Here is a 13,732-nt window from a genome sequence, read left to right as displayed (position 1 = left end):
CTTTGCGTCACTGTACAATACATAATAGCGCTTCTTTTTGGAAATATGGACAATAATAATTCAATGCAATTCAATTGATTACTGTAAATTTTATATTCTCTTTTGTAATTTTTGATCTTTTGATACCCCAGTTGAGACATTGACGTATGAAGTTCGGGGGTGGAGCAAGGTCCGCCACGCAACTTGATCCTCGGCAAGGAACCTTCAACTCTTCACATCAACCAACATGCATTCGGGTTGACAGAATGCTCATGTCGGCCTGTTTTCTAAAGCTTCGACTGAACTACAGCTCATCGTGCCGACCTGCAATTCCCTAGATCTCGTGGCCCGACTGCCCACATGCTGACACGCCATGCCATCCAACATCCAAGTCTTCGTGAAATGGAAAGACCAGACCATATTTGCTGGAGAAGACGTGGAATGTACCATCACGTTCAAGAACGTGGCTGATACGGGGGTCGATGCCAGTGGGAGCGAAGGAGGTCAACATTCACGAAAGCTCTCTCGAGTCGCAAACCACACGGCCAACTCGAACTCGGACTCTTTCTTCGGACTCAAATCACCCCAGGGCCTGTTCTCTGGTCGACGGTCATACTCCATCAGCTCGCAGCGAAAGCCTTACCACCGAACAGCCTCGTCTTTGAGCACACCGCATGTCGGCTCACATAGCTTCCCTCCGAACAGCAGCCCCTCTACACCGCGCACTTGGCAACCAGGTCACGGCCACAAACGATCTGTATCCATTCTCTCTATTGATAGTGAAGGTCAGACCGATCCGACACCTGCACCACATCAATACAACCTGCCCAAGCCAGTCAGGGGTCATGGACGCTCGGCGAGTCTTCAGGTTCTGCCAAGGCGGAACAATAGCTACGAGGACTCCTACAAGAAAGGTAAAGCCGAATAAGCTGAAACGGCACGAATTGAGGCTAATGGTCATCTCTCGTCAGTGAGGTCCCCCACCCATGCTTTCCCTTTTCCCTTGGCAGAGGCTCCAAACGAGCATCCCAATGGCAACTTGACTGTGGACACCTCCAATCTGGGGCGTCGCAGTCGTCCTGGATCTCTAGCGACAAGTCCAATAGGACCCGTGGAGTCAATACGACCACCTGCGCGACGACCACAACCACCTCCCATGGAATTCAAGTTCCCAGCCGCGCCTCCACCCGAACCAAGCGCCAGTTTTTCAGCGCGCACTCCATCTCCCAAATCGGCAACGACAAACGGTACTTCTTCTACCGGGGGAAGATCGAATGGCAAGGATGCATCATCTTTGACGGCTCCGGCACACCAACAGCTGACTCGAATCATTTCGGCCACTAGCGCAAATGGGAGCGCTAGGAGCAGTGGAGAGTTCTTCTCCGTCAGTGACCATTCCACTGAGACTCTCGGGTCGGAATATACAGCCTATTCGACACAAGCTGCACGGGTGCCCCCATCTGTACGACATGCGCGGCATCATTCGAGCGTGGTGACGTCTCCCTTCAAGGCCCCCGACAGCCAGGCGCTGCTCATGGGCTATGCTCAGGTCAGCGCCTCTTTTACAGTCGATGGGTCCCTAGTCAACCAGTCGGCCTTCGAGGACGTCAAACGCAAAGGAGTTGTCGGTGGCCAAGGCCAACCGGGCCCAGGAGGGGTTCCTGGCCGTCCAGCAACCCCCGAGCGTCCACGCAAAACCGGTGGGTTTTGGGGAGCGCTTAAATGGAATACAATCGAAGAATCCATCAATGGTCTTCTCTCCAACAACGAATTGGATGGTTTACGAGAAATGCGCGGCGTGTCATCCTCTCGTTCCATTCCACTGTTATCGACTTCGCAGTCGCTACTATTTGTCGACCTTCGATTAGCGCCAGGTGAGGAGCAATCATATTCCTTCTCTTTTGCCCTCCCGAAAGGTCTCCCGGCGAGCCACAAAGGAAAGGCAATCAAAATTTCATATAATTTAGTCATTGGAACTCAGCGGCCAAGTGGAGCCAACGAGCCTCAAAAGGTTAACCGCATCAATATCCCCTTCCGTGTTTACAGCGGTGTGAATGGTGAGTAATATCTCTAAATCAGATCTCCCCAATTCGTTCTAATACTTCTCAGACAAGGGAGATATCCTTGGGCATGACCTGATGTCACCTTACGTGCTTCTACGAGATGAGGCGAAGGTGCAAAAAGTTGGATCAACAACGTCAGTTGGTTCGAAGAACCAAAGCATCAGCAAAACTCATCATTCTGCAACGGATTTCCTTGAATATGTGGATGAAATTCTCGAGCAACGTGCGCGTTCCAATACGCTCTTCCCACCTGGCGCTCTCCCTTCGAGACGAGCCAGTGTTGAAGGTCTCCCGCAGATGCTCACCTGCAAAGATATCATTGATTTTGCCATCCTTCGCAGTAACCAGGCAATCAATTCTCGACGCAGCCCCAATCGCTTTGAGATTGCCCGCGAGGGACAGCGCATTGCAGTAGTGGTCTTGAATCGGCCAGTTCACCGGCTTGGAGAGACCATTATCGCTACCATGGACTTTGGCAACGCTACAATTCCATGCTATGCAGTACGAGCTTCACTAGAGACATCTGAGAAGGTCACGCCCACTTTGGCCATTCGTTCCAATGCAAGCATCCACCGAACTACACGGAAGATCCATGCGTCTTTGTTCGAAAACACACTCCACGCTACTCGAGTAGCCTTCAGCCCGGCCATTCCCATCGCGGCCACACCTACAATCCTCACCAGCGGTGTGACCCTTGATTGGGAACTGCGATTCGAGTTTGTGACGTCTAATGGTCGGGGCGATCAAGGTCCCCGCCCATCGGGCATTCGCTTGCTTGAGACCCTATCCTCGGATGATCGTGGCAAGCTGTTGTCTGCCACGGATCATCTAAACTGCGAGTCCTTTGAAATTGCCATTCCATTAACAGTCTACGGAGAGACCGTTCGAGAGCGGCAGCCCGAAGAGAACGAGGGCTACACGATTTAGCACTCTGGACAGATGTACACGTGTGTCCTGCCGTGCAGGTATCTGATTAGTTTGATTTTTAAATATTCCCCTGTACTGAGACTAGCAAATAATGGCCTCTGGGACCAATGTATAATTGAATTGAATGAAACCAAATACTGTAGCATCATATACTCCGTGTATACTTAGGCGGTCACTGGGGCAACCCGACCACTTATCAGCTGAACCCGATAACACTCCTTTGCGCGTTCATCTCATCTTAACCTCGAATCATCAGTTAACGTTATTGTAATTATTTCAGAAGGTACACCCTGGAGCATTCCCGAGTGCATATCCCGAATCTTGCAACACAGCAATTCTAACACTGGAATGCAGGCACGTCGTGATCAGCGCAGACCCCGCTGAATCACCCCCTACAAAAGCGCCCTCTACTGAGAAGATGGCTTCGTTCATCACCACCATGTCTGTCCCCGCTACCCCTCCAGCTGTTCATTTCTCTGCCTCCGAGCCTGCATCTCGGTCCCCGCCATCCCACTCCTCCGTCATCACGTCTTCCTCCTTGTACCAAACCACCCGCACTTCCCATCTGCCCTTCTTGGAACCCCCCTCTTACCTTTCGCCTGCCGTGCGCGCTCTCAAACAAGGCTGCTTTGGACTAACACCTCCCAGAAATGCTCGCACAAGGGCCCCCTTCAAGCCCCGCTCTGCTGCTAAGGGCACGAGCAGTTACCAGCTCCGACAGTTCGCTGAGGCTACCCTTGGAAGTGGTAGCTTGCGCAAGGCTGTGAAGTTGCCCGAGGGCGAGGATCTCAATGAATGGCTTGCAGTTAATAGTGAGATATGCCGGTTAGGTTGAATTGCATGCAGTCGCTAATGTTTTGGTTTATCTAGTTGTCGACTTTTACAACCAGATCAACCTTCTTTATGGCTCAATAACTGAGTTCTGCTCGCCGCAGACGTGTCCTGAGATGAAGGCGACTGATGAGTTCGAGTACCTTTGGCAAGACTCGGAGAACTTTAAGCGGCCCACTAAGATGTCGGCGCCGGAATACATCGAGCATTTGATGGCCTGGGTTCAGAGCAATGTCGACAATGAACAAATGTTCCCCAGTCGAATTGGTACGCTCCAAGAGAAAAATAGCCGATTTTGTGTCCACTACTTACCACATTGTCAATTTAGGCGTCCCATTCCCCAAGACCTTCCCCAGTCTCCTCCGCCAAATCTTCAAGCGTCTGTATCGTGTCTACGCCCATATCTACTGCCATCATTACCCGGTAGTAGTACACCTCGGCCTCGAACCCCATCTCAACACCAGCTTCAAGCATTACGTCCTGTTCATCGATGAACATAAATTGGCCAGCGGAAAGGACTTCTGGGGCCCACTGGGTGATTTGGTGGACAGTATGTTGCGCAGTGACTGAGTGTGCTTTCGGGTGGAATTCTGTTTGCATCTGATCTCCAGAGTGTAACTGATACATGAAAATTGGGATCTCGGCGTTTCGGTGCGGTGCATACATTACGATATTTCAGCTTGGCTTGTTTGGCGTTTCGCGCTTGTCCTAACGCTGATTTCGAATTCATGAATGGTTTTATGATTGATTCATTGTTGCATATTCTAAACAAGAAGAATGTTTGAACATGGCGTAGTAGTCGATTGTAGTCAATGATGTACACCTGGGGTGTCTAGGGTGCGTCTAACCCAACACATGCAAGCAGTAATCGAATTAGTCTGTTGATATTTCTGGATCTTGGCTGCAGCTTCTAGCCACGATAGAGCTTCCACCACGTGTAGCGAAGTCCGTCGAAGCATCCAAATCCTTGTCTGTGGCTGTACGGGCTGAATATTTTCTGGTCTAGAGGTGATGGATGATGCCACCATGCTTATGAAATTTTTCTTTATCTTAGGCACGTATATCCTCAGGCTAATCTAGCCGATGCCAAGTTAGCGGGTTTCGGTAATTGTATTGGTTGTTGGTGTTCTTTAAGTTTCTCTGTGGTGTATAATATACAACCCCAACTTAGTTAGCAAGAATAATCGGAAACGGGGATTATAATTATTAGTTGGTAGTCTCGTTCACGGAATATATATATACATTTATTGCTAAGCCCAAATACTCTACGGACATCAACATATTGGAAACCTTGCAATAAAACAGTGTGAGAATGGTATGTACCACATTTCCTTCTGTACTAACTTGATCCTGTTGTTTCCACAATTCTCGCTTCTTGATTGTACCCAACCTCATCTCTAGATATACTATCAGAGACAGTGAAGCTAATCTACAACTGAAGAAACCAAAACCACGTATCTAGCCTCGTCAACAAATAAAATCCCACCAATGTCATAACGGCCAAGCCGGAGTAAACCAGCCGCAGAATCACTATCACGTCTGTGCTTCCCTAGAACTCGATGGTAAATCTCTCAACATAGACACCGTACCATCAGGAAGCGATGTATCTTGTTTCAAAGTCGTTAGTTGTACAAGCCGAAGCAGTCCTTTCGCAAACTGCCATCGGCGAGCAAGTGCCCGAAGAGTGATTACAATATCTGTTAAAGCCCTTTGGTTTTGGACATCGTCCAGGTCCTCGAAAAGGGCGAATAATGCAACGGTTGCGTACCGCATTGCCGTCATTGGCATACATTCCATCGGCCATAGTGAGCGGAATTGACTGAGCATCGTGCCGATATGGCGAGCCGAAGATGTTCGCAAACTCTTGATACGGTCTTTCGTGGTCGACTCACCTTCTTTTGTGATTGGTGTAACGAAGCCGAACATGACCAGGATCGCGTTGTGATAGCGCATACTTTACATGATTAGCTTTATTCATGAAGGGCGGTACTGTACTCACTGCATTTCCATGACGCCCGGTGTGGACGCATATCCCAGCTTGATGCATTGCGGGAGTTTCTCAGCCCAGCTTTCAAAGCGCTGGTGGAAAGTATTGATTATTTCGGGATCAACTCTTGTATTGTTCTCATCACCAAACAGATAGTCGCATATCTCCCACATAATCAGCCCCTGATCGAATAGGCCATTTTTCAAACAGTTCGTATGAGCCGCGATAGGTTCGCCTTGACGAGGATACGGTGTCCAAATGTCATCGGGGTCGTGAATTTCAGGGAAGTATTTAAGTGTTGTAGGTCTGTTGACGGTAGCACCCTTTTGAAGGTTTAGGATAGCAACTCTGTAGAAAGTTAGTACAGTTAGGGGTATAACTATTGTAAGCTCACTAACGAATACTGACTGAACAAGCCGAAGATTGCAATATCAATAGATCTTGCCATTTCTGGGGCCTGTTCATTGGCCTCTGATATCATTCGCTGTCGGTTGTTCATGACCTGACCGATGCAGTCTGCTATTCTTACCAGGTATTGCGAGCCAAGTCTATCTTTGCCCATGATACAGGCGCTGGGAAATTCTGTTAGAGCGCCGTTTTCCAAAAAGATAAGTCTTAGCTTACATAGTATAGATATCTCCCCATGCCTGAAGAGTGGTAAGGCGCAGGCGATCTTCTTCCATTGCCAGGTGCCGCATTGCCTCTTCGAGAAAGTGTTCTCCTCGGGTGCTGGGGTCATCAGGTTTGGCGAATACTTCAGGGTAGTCGGAATAGAACTTAAGAAAAGAGTTGTTAATCAGTATTCGAGGGGAAGAAATGAGATTTACAAACACATGCACAAGCGAGTATAATGTTGACCAGCAAAGGCGAACAGAACCGAGAATCCAACTTGCCGACTCTCATATCCGCTAGAAACAGGTCCCGATCAATCCAATTCAACGTACTGTGCTGCCAGGTGAAATAGTGGGAGACCAGGTGCGAGACAAAGGAACCATCGGTTGTAACAGACGTCCATGGCTGCGAAGGTACCTCATAGAGAGGGATGTCTGAGATCCGTCTCACATCCATAAATCTTTTCGAAGAGGAAGTTGGGCTCTTCATCGGAACATTGTGCGAATGGCTTGTACTCTGGCTCTCAGTCAGATATAACCGGATCTCGTCCAAGGATACATTACTCCGAATCATGTTGAGAATCTCGGGAACCTGTCGCTCTTCGTCATTTCGGATACCTTCCACTAGTCGTTCAAATAGGTTGCGGTCCTGCTCTAGGGATTCGATTTTGCGCTTGAGGGTGATTCGTCGACGGCCATCATTGTCGGCGTTGATCACACACTCTGTGTTTGCTTTTTGACAGGGCTCACAAGGCTCGCCTCCAACACACTGTGTGCGTCAGCAGAGGCTTCAGTGTTTATAACGGGGCGCAGACTTTTGATTTTCGTTTTTGGCAGGCTTGGCAGGCTGTTGTTGCTTTCTTCGCTCGAGTTGAAGGAGTACCCTCAGTCTGATGTGAAGTCGAATCGGGTGCCTGTGTAAAAAGCATTCTAGAGCCTTTCGAATCTCTGGGGGCATCTTGACCGAAAAAAAAAGACCAGATATGTGTTTTCATGGAAAATGGCCCAACTTATCATTTACTATATAAGAGCCGGAAATGTGTATCCGGCCCGTCCCGCCAACCAAGCGCCGCACAAGTTTACCTGGCGTCTAATGCATTACGCTGTGCATTAGGCTCGATTAAAGCAAACAGCGAAGAGGGCCGATCAGACTCCAGTGCTGCCAATGTGCGACGATATGGCCCACCCCTGACTGTCGTTAAATGCGAAAGAAGCATTCTCGTCACGAATCTAAGACACCATGACCCGAGCTCGACTTCTGTTTCTTTTGTTTGGGCGGATGACCCTGAGACTAGCAGGGATATCGATGTAAAAAATCCGGATTTTGATTGACTGATCGGGGATCGGTGATTTTATACCCTGCTAGCGGCCACGGCACAACTGTTTTCACCTCACCTGGTCCATACAGTAAGCCTGGTCCGAATAGAGTTCCCCTAGTGTTTAATAACTGCCATTTATCATGCGCCTAGACAATCAGCCATTTCATCTATCATTGCAAGCACATTGGAGAAGACTACTGTCCTGGGGATCCTTCGGTTGGGGATGACATTTTTGTGCGAGGTTAATTTTTTTGTTTGACTTGGTCCGTGCGATTACACAGAGATGAGATGGGCAATTATATGTATCAGCCGCGTTAGAATGCTCCAGGTGGCCCTGCATCAGGGCGGCTCTCAGTTGTGAGCGGAAGCCTAATCCAACAAGCTCGGAGTGATACCACGTGATCTTTAATATTACCTCATCCCTGAGTCAGCTCGGGCGTGGAACCACGTGATCCGGGAAGAAGTCGGACCTCGTCTCAACCTGCATCTTTGACGAAGAAGCACTCCGAACGTCGGTATCTCCATCCACCACCTTCTCTCCCACCTCCCCGAGGCTCTTCTCCCTGCCAATTGCACAATGATGTCCGCTCGCTTCGCCCGCGCTGGCCTGCGTGCCACCCAGCAGTTCTCCGCTCCTCGCACAGCCGCCGTCAACGGCTTGCGGTCCTATGCCACCCCGGCCCAGGAAGTCCGCCCTCCCGTCGCCCTGTTCGGCGTTGATGGCACCTACGCCACTGCTCTGGTATGCACCTCCATTGCCTTTCAGCTTTCCCTCGCGACCGTGCCTTCTGTCGCGATATCCGTCTTCCCCCGAAGCCCCTCCCAGAGTTTCACCCCTTCTGTGTTGAATCAATCTTCAATCTTCATCAAAGCGCTATTCCAAAACATGATATCCCTCTAACCTCCTTCTGCTTAGTACACCGCTTCCTCCAAGTCCGCTGCCCTCGACCAGACCGCTCGTGCCATCGCCAGCCTCGGCGAGACCCTCCAGGCCGACAAGAAGCTCGGCGCCATCCTCGGTGCCCCTAGCCTGAGCAATGCCGACAAGGCCTCCATCGTCGAGGAGCTCGCCAAGGTCTCCGGTGACAAGGGTGACATCCTCAAGAACTTCCTCGAGACCCTTGCCGAGAACAACCGTCTCGGTTCCCTCGGCGGTGTCTGCGAGAAGTTCGCTACTCTCATGAGCGCTCACCGCGGTGAGATCGAGCTCAACATCACCAGCGCCCAGGTGCGATAACTTCACAAACTCGGACTCGAGTTCCCCACAAAAAAAAAATAAAAGAATGACAATTTAATTGTTTACCTACAGGAGCTCGACACCAAGACCATCAACCGTCTCGAGAAGGCCGTCGCCAAGTCTGAGTTCAGCCAAGGCAAGAAGCTCAAGGTTGTTGCCAAAGTGCGTTACCACCGAAAACAGAATTTCCATCGAATACCACTAATTCCTCATAGGTTAATCCCGACCTCCTCGGTGGTCTCGTCGTTGAGATCGACGGCCGCAGCATCGACCTTAGCGTCTCCTCCAAGATCGCTAAGATGAACAAGGCTCTCACCGATGCTTTGTAAATGTAAATTAGCCTGTGTTTGGGGGGATGGTTAGACTATAGCATATCGTCCCGGATGAACGGTAGCGTTCGTGGAAGGGGTAAAGGGGATTCTTAAGATTCCCTTGAATCCTTCATTTTATTTGTTCTCATTACCTGTCAATTGCACAAATTCATCCAGTATTGATATCCTGCGTAGTGTGGGAGTGAAAAATAGATTGTGCTCATTTGACACAGTAGCCATCAATCAACTCCCTCGACTATAACTACAAAACTGATCCAGGTGACAACATTTGAACTATCACATTGTTGAACTCGTCTACTTATTGCTGTCACATGCGCAAGGAAAGACAAGCCTCCGAGAATATGAATCTGGTTGATAGAAAATGACGAAATGCAAGCAAGATGTAAAATGTAAATGTATAGCGGAAATTCATAACGGAATCATTAAATCGTGTCCAAACGCAACCAAATGGGAACATGACCAGTCAACAAAAGTAAACAAAAGAAATGAATATTAGAAATAGGAAAATGAGAAAGGGGCAGCAAGAAAGGCACACATATCTCGATTATTTGTGACCATTCTGACCATTCCCAATCTCCTTATCAGCCTTGGTCTCGAACTCATCCTCGTACGCGGCAATCGAAGCAGAGCTGCGCACACGCTGCAACTGGCTCTCTACGTATTGGTTGACATGTTCTTCGTCACGGGGGTCGGCAGTACTCCCACGACGGCTGCTTGCACGACTACCCCCACGGCTGACTCCACGACTGGCGCTGGGATCGTCGTCATCGAGCACAGTTGAGGCGGTGGGGGTTGCATCGCCTGAGTAGAAGTCGCTACGGTTGCCTATGGAACGGGTTGTCGATGAGCGGCGGACGGATGGACGGCCTGAGCCGCGAGGTCTGCCGGAGCGGGAGAAAATGTCGTCGAAGTAGTGGGATGCTGCGGCGAAGGGAGAGCGGGGTGTTTGGGGGAGACGGCAGTTGACACCAGTATCGTGGATGATCTTGGCAATCAATCCGGTCCAGCCACACTGGTGCGATGTACCGAGACCGCGGCCGGTGTCACCGTCGAAGAACTCGTGGAACCAGAGGTGATCCTTCCAGTGCTCGTCAAAGTCGAGAAGGTCTGAGCCCCCGTTGACGGCACGGCGGCCCTCATCGTTGCGAGCGAAGAGATGCTGCATACGGTGCTGTAGCTCTTCGGCTACGTGACCCAGGTGCATGTAGTCGCCTGAGCCCTTGGGACACTCGACTTGCAGGGAATCACCATAGAACATGTAGAAGCGGAGGAGGGATTCGACCAACAGGAAGTTGACGCAAAGCCAGATCGGTCCGCGCCAGTTACTGTTACCGCCGAATAGGGAGCTATCTGAATCTCCGGGGACATAGCCGACCTTGAAGGTTTGACCGTTGACGTCCATGGAGTAGGGGTTCTTTTCGTGGAACTTGGACATGGAGCGGATACCGTGCTTGGAGAGGAATTCAGTTTCGTCCAGCATGCGCTCTAGGATCTTGACGAGGCGCTCTTTACTGACGAGTGCCAGGAGGAGTCGGTCGTCTTTACCGCGGCGCTTCATACTGGCGATGTTGCGTTCGGCTACATCTGGCTTGTTCTCAATGAACCATTCCACTCGTCGCTTGAACGATGGGAACTTGTTTATGAGCTCTGGCTCAAGAGTGAGCACAGCGTATAGAGGAATCAGACCGACGAGAGACCTGATAGGCAGCTGCTGGGTCCACGGGCCACCGTATGAGATAGCATCGTAGTAGAAGTTGTCTTCCTCATTCCACAGCGACTGAACAGTGTCATCTCCATTGCGGAAAGTCATGGCATCACTGATGAGCAGGAAGTGCTCAAAGAACTTGGAAGCGATGTCTTCGTAAATGCGACGGTGCTTGGCTAATTCCAAGGAGATGTTCAGCATGCACAGACAGTAGAAAGCCATCCAGCCAGTGCTGTCTGCTTGCTCAAGAACACCACCGGTGGGCAATGGCTCAGAGCGGTTGAACAAACCGATGTTATCCAGTCCCAAGAAGCCACCCTCGAAGACGTTCTTACCACCAGAGTCCTTGCGGTTGACCCACCAGGTGAAATTGAGCAGCAGCTTCTGGAAGACACGTTCCAGGAAGTCCAGATCCTGGCGCCCGTACATCTTACGTTCGATCTTGAACGTACGGAACACAGCCCAAGCATGCACGGGCGGGTTCACATCTCCAAAGTTCCACTCGTAGGCGGGCAGCTGGCCGTTGGGGTGCATGTACCACTCACGGGTGAGAAGATCGAGTTGCTTCTTCGCGAAGTCGGGATCCATCATAGCCAATGGGATGCAGTGGAAAGCAGTATCCCATGCAGCGAAGAACGGGTACTCCCAAGAGTCCGGCATCGACAAGATATCATCAATGTACAGATGGCGCCACTGCTCATTGCGAATGCCCTTTCGGCCCGGAGGAGGGGGATCTCAGTCGGATCACCGTTGCTCCATTGGTCCCAGACGAAGTTGTAGTACTGCTTGCACCACATCATTCCGGAGAAAGCTTGACGCTGGATGTTGCGGAGATCTTCGCTCATGGGAAGAGGGTTGATACGGTAGTAGAAGTCATCGGCTTCGGCACGACGTTGCTCGATCACATCGTCCAGAACTTCTTCGTCGACAAACTCTTCCTTCTTGCGGGAAACCCTGAAACGGACGACGGCACACTCACCGGGAGGAACTCCCTCACCTTCGTTGAAGGCATACCACGCGGCAAACTTGGTACCCTCATTGGCCGGGTTGATAGCACCCTTCTCCTCCTCGACAATGTGACGATGGAATGCGTCCTTCACATACGGCGTCTCGTTCTCAGTACCCCAGAGCTTCTTGTGGTTCGTCTCGTTGTCAGTGAACAACATCTGAGGCTGAATATCGTCATCGCTAGATCCGACGGGAGGCGAAGGAGCAAAGGAGATGTATCGCTCGCCAATCTTGTTGTGCTTAGACTTGGCATGCAAAGCGCCATCTTGCTTAATAGAAGGCTTCTCGTTCTTCTCATCACCCCAGGACCAGTTGTTCCGGAACCAAACATGAGGAACAATATGGAGCTTAGCCGGCTCCGGGCCACGGTTGTATGCAATGACACGGAAGATCAGTTCTTCCTCGTCATCGGCCTCCTTGGCTGTCTCGATGAAGATATCCCAGTAACGGTCCTCTTCAAAGATACCCGTGTCTAAGATCTGGTACTCGGGTTCCAAGCGCGAGCGTTTGGCATTCTCATCGATGAGGTCTTGGTATGGGAACTTTCTCTGGGGGTATTTGTAGAGGAATTTCATATACGAGTGCTATCCAGGTCAGCATGGGACACAGGAATCCGTGAGACATGAACCTACAGTCGGGGTATTGTCCAGATGAAAATGGGCTTCCTTGACACTCTCCCCGTGGTTTCCCTGAGGGTTGGACAGGCCGAACAAGCGTTCCTTCAAGAAGTCGCTAATCCCCACAGTTAGTTTCTCCAGATCTGGACCCACCACGAGCTTGGACTTACTCTTCTCCATTCCAGAAAGCAAAGGCGATATTCTGCAGCGCATGGGTATCCGATACACCGGCGATTCCATCCTCGCCCCAGCGGAAAGTCCGCGAGCGCGCATGGTCGTGGGTGAAATCTTCCCGGTCAGCGGGCTTTCCATCTCAATTGCGGACTTTACTCACAGCTCCAGGCATCACCATCCTCGGAATAATCCTCTCTCACTGTCGCCCACTGGCGCTCTGCCACGTAGGGACCCCATTTCTTCCAATACTTGGTTCTTTCCCGGTCTTCCTTGAGCCGCTTCTCTTCCTCGGTGAGGAATTCATGTCCATCGATCAACACCATGGTGGATGGTTAACGACGGTAATTGAGAGAAAGCGACCTGACAAAAGACAAACTACAGAAAAATGGGGAAAAGTAGAAAAGCTAGAGGAAGTGGAAGAGAAGAACAGGAAATGGGGGAGGGGCAAACTACTCCACCCTCGAGCTGCCCAGAGGGTGGTGACAGCTCCACAAGGAAGAGCTTTGGGGACTTTGAACAGGCGAAAAACAGGAATGACGAAGTGGATGGTTTTGATAGGCCTGTGATTGGTCGAGCGGGAGGTCCATTGCATTCTGGGCTCGGGTCTGCAGCGGGTGTGTGAGATAGCCCGATAGTTACACTCTATACTCTATAGCATACTATTTAGTATGCTCTATAGCTAGTACAACATAGTCATAGTTATAATACTATAACATCACATTCAACATAATGGCAATTACGCGCAATTACGCCTTAGGGCAACCTCCAAAAGAGGATACAGGGGGTTCTCAAATGCAAATCAAAGCAATCAAAATCATCCCAAACCACGCCGACTGGAACCGCGTCTATCAGACGCGGCGCGGGTCCAATACATGTCTCATGGATCCCTGACGCTATCCCAGCCTTGAAATCTATAAGGGGTCTGTGCAGATGCATCAGACC

General features: G+C 50.5%; 5 protein-coding genes across 5 annotated transcripts; 3 read left to right on the top strand and 2 right to left on the bottom strand.

The window, feature by feature from the left end:
• The first annotated feature begins 192 nt into the window (after nucleotides 1-192).
• Nucleotides 193-3,112, top strand: N7446_000134 (putative intracellular protein transport protein (Sat1)). The gene is made up of 3 exons (XM_058508901.1): nucleotides 193-893; nucleotides 951-2,036; nucleotides 2,089-3,112. Exons 1-3 carry the CDS (start codon nucleotides 353-355, stop codon nucleotides 2,967-2,969), a joined length of 2,508 nt encoding a protein of 835 aa, XP_058377880.1. The 5' UTR covers nucleotides 193-352; the 3' UTR covers nucleotides 2,970-3,112.
• A 97-nt stretch (nucleotides 3,113-3,209) lies between these two features.
• Nucleotides 3,210-4,437, top strand: N7446_000133 (Mob1/phocein family protein). The gene is made up of 4 exons (XM_058508900.1): nucleotides 3,210-3,252; nucleotides 3,324-3,781; nucleotides 3,840-4,067; nucleotides 4,129-4,437. Exons 2-4 carry the CDS (start codon nucleotides 3,388-3,390, stop codon nucleotides 4,368-4,370), a joined length of 864 nt encoding a protein of 287 aa, XP_058377879.1. The 5' UTR covers nucleotides 3,210-3,252; nucleotides 3,324-3,387; the 3' UTR covers nucleotides 4,371-4,437.
• Nucleotides 4,438-5,333: 896 nt separating this feature from the next.
• Nucleotides 5,334-7,327, bottom strand: N7446_000132 (uncharacterized protein; the record flags this gene model as incomplete). The annotated part of the gene is made up of 6 exons (XM_058508899.1): nucleotides 5,334-5,754; nucleotides 5,800-6,135; nucleotides 6,186-6,359; nucleotides 6,412-6,563; nucleotides 6,619-7,167; nucleotides 7,214-7,327. The coding sequence occupies 6 exons, from the start codon at nucleotides 7,325-7,327 to the stop codon at nucleotides 5,334-5,336; spliced, it is 1,746 nt and encodes a 581-aa protein (XP_058377878.1).
• A 967-nt stretch (nucleotides 7,328-8,294) lies between these two features.
• N7446_000131 (F1F0 ATP synthase subunit 5) lies at nucleotides 8,295-9,283 on the top strand (the record flags this gene model as incomplete). Its single annotated transcript, XM_058508898.1, has 4 exons — nucleotides 8,295-8,459; nucleotides 8,634-8,945; nucleotides 9,027-9,116; nucleotides 9,170-9,283. The coding sequence occupies 4 exons, from the start codon at nucleotides 8,295-8,297 to the stop codon at nucleotides 9,281-9,283; spliced, it is 681 nt and encodes a 226-aa protein (XP_058377877.1).
• A 547-nt stretch (nucleotides 9,284-9,830) lies between these two features.
• Nucleotides 9,831-13,113, bottom strand: N7446_000130 (uncharacterized protein; the record flags this gene model as incomplete). Its single annotated transcript, XM_058508897.1, has 5 exons — nucleotides 9,831-11,702; nucleotides 11,762-12,583; nucleotides 12,632-12,731; nucleotides 12,787-12,904; nucleotides 12,951-13,113. The coding sequence occupies 5 exons, from the start codon at nucleotides 13,111-13,113 to the stop codon at nucleotides 9,831-9,833; spliced, it is 3,075 nt and encodes a 1,024-aa protein (XP_058377876.1).
• Nucleotides 13,114-13,732: the final 619 nt, after the last annotated feature.

This window comes from Penicillium canescens (assembly GCF_028828765.1).
Source record: "Penicillium canescens strain IBT 15451 chromosome Unknown utg000001l_segment0_segment0, whole genome shotgun sequence".
Taxonomy (NCBI): domain Eukaryota; kingdom Fungi; phylum Ascomycota; class Eurotiomycetes; order Eurotiales; family Aspergillaceae; genus Penicillium; species Penicillium canescens.
Note: the sequence above shows the minus strand (reverse complement) of the source record. Positions and strands in the feature narration are given on the sequence as shown.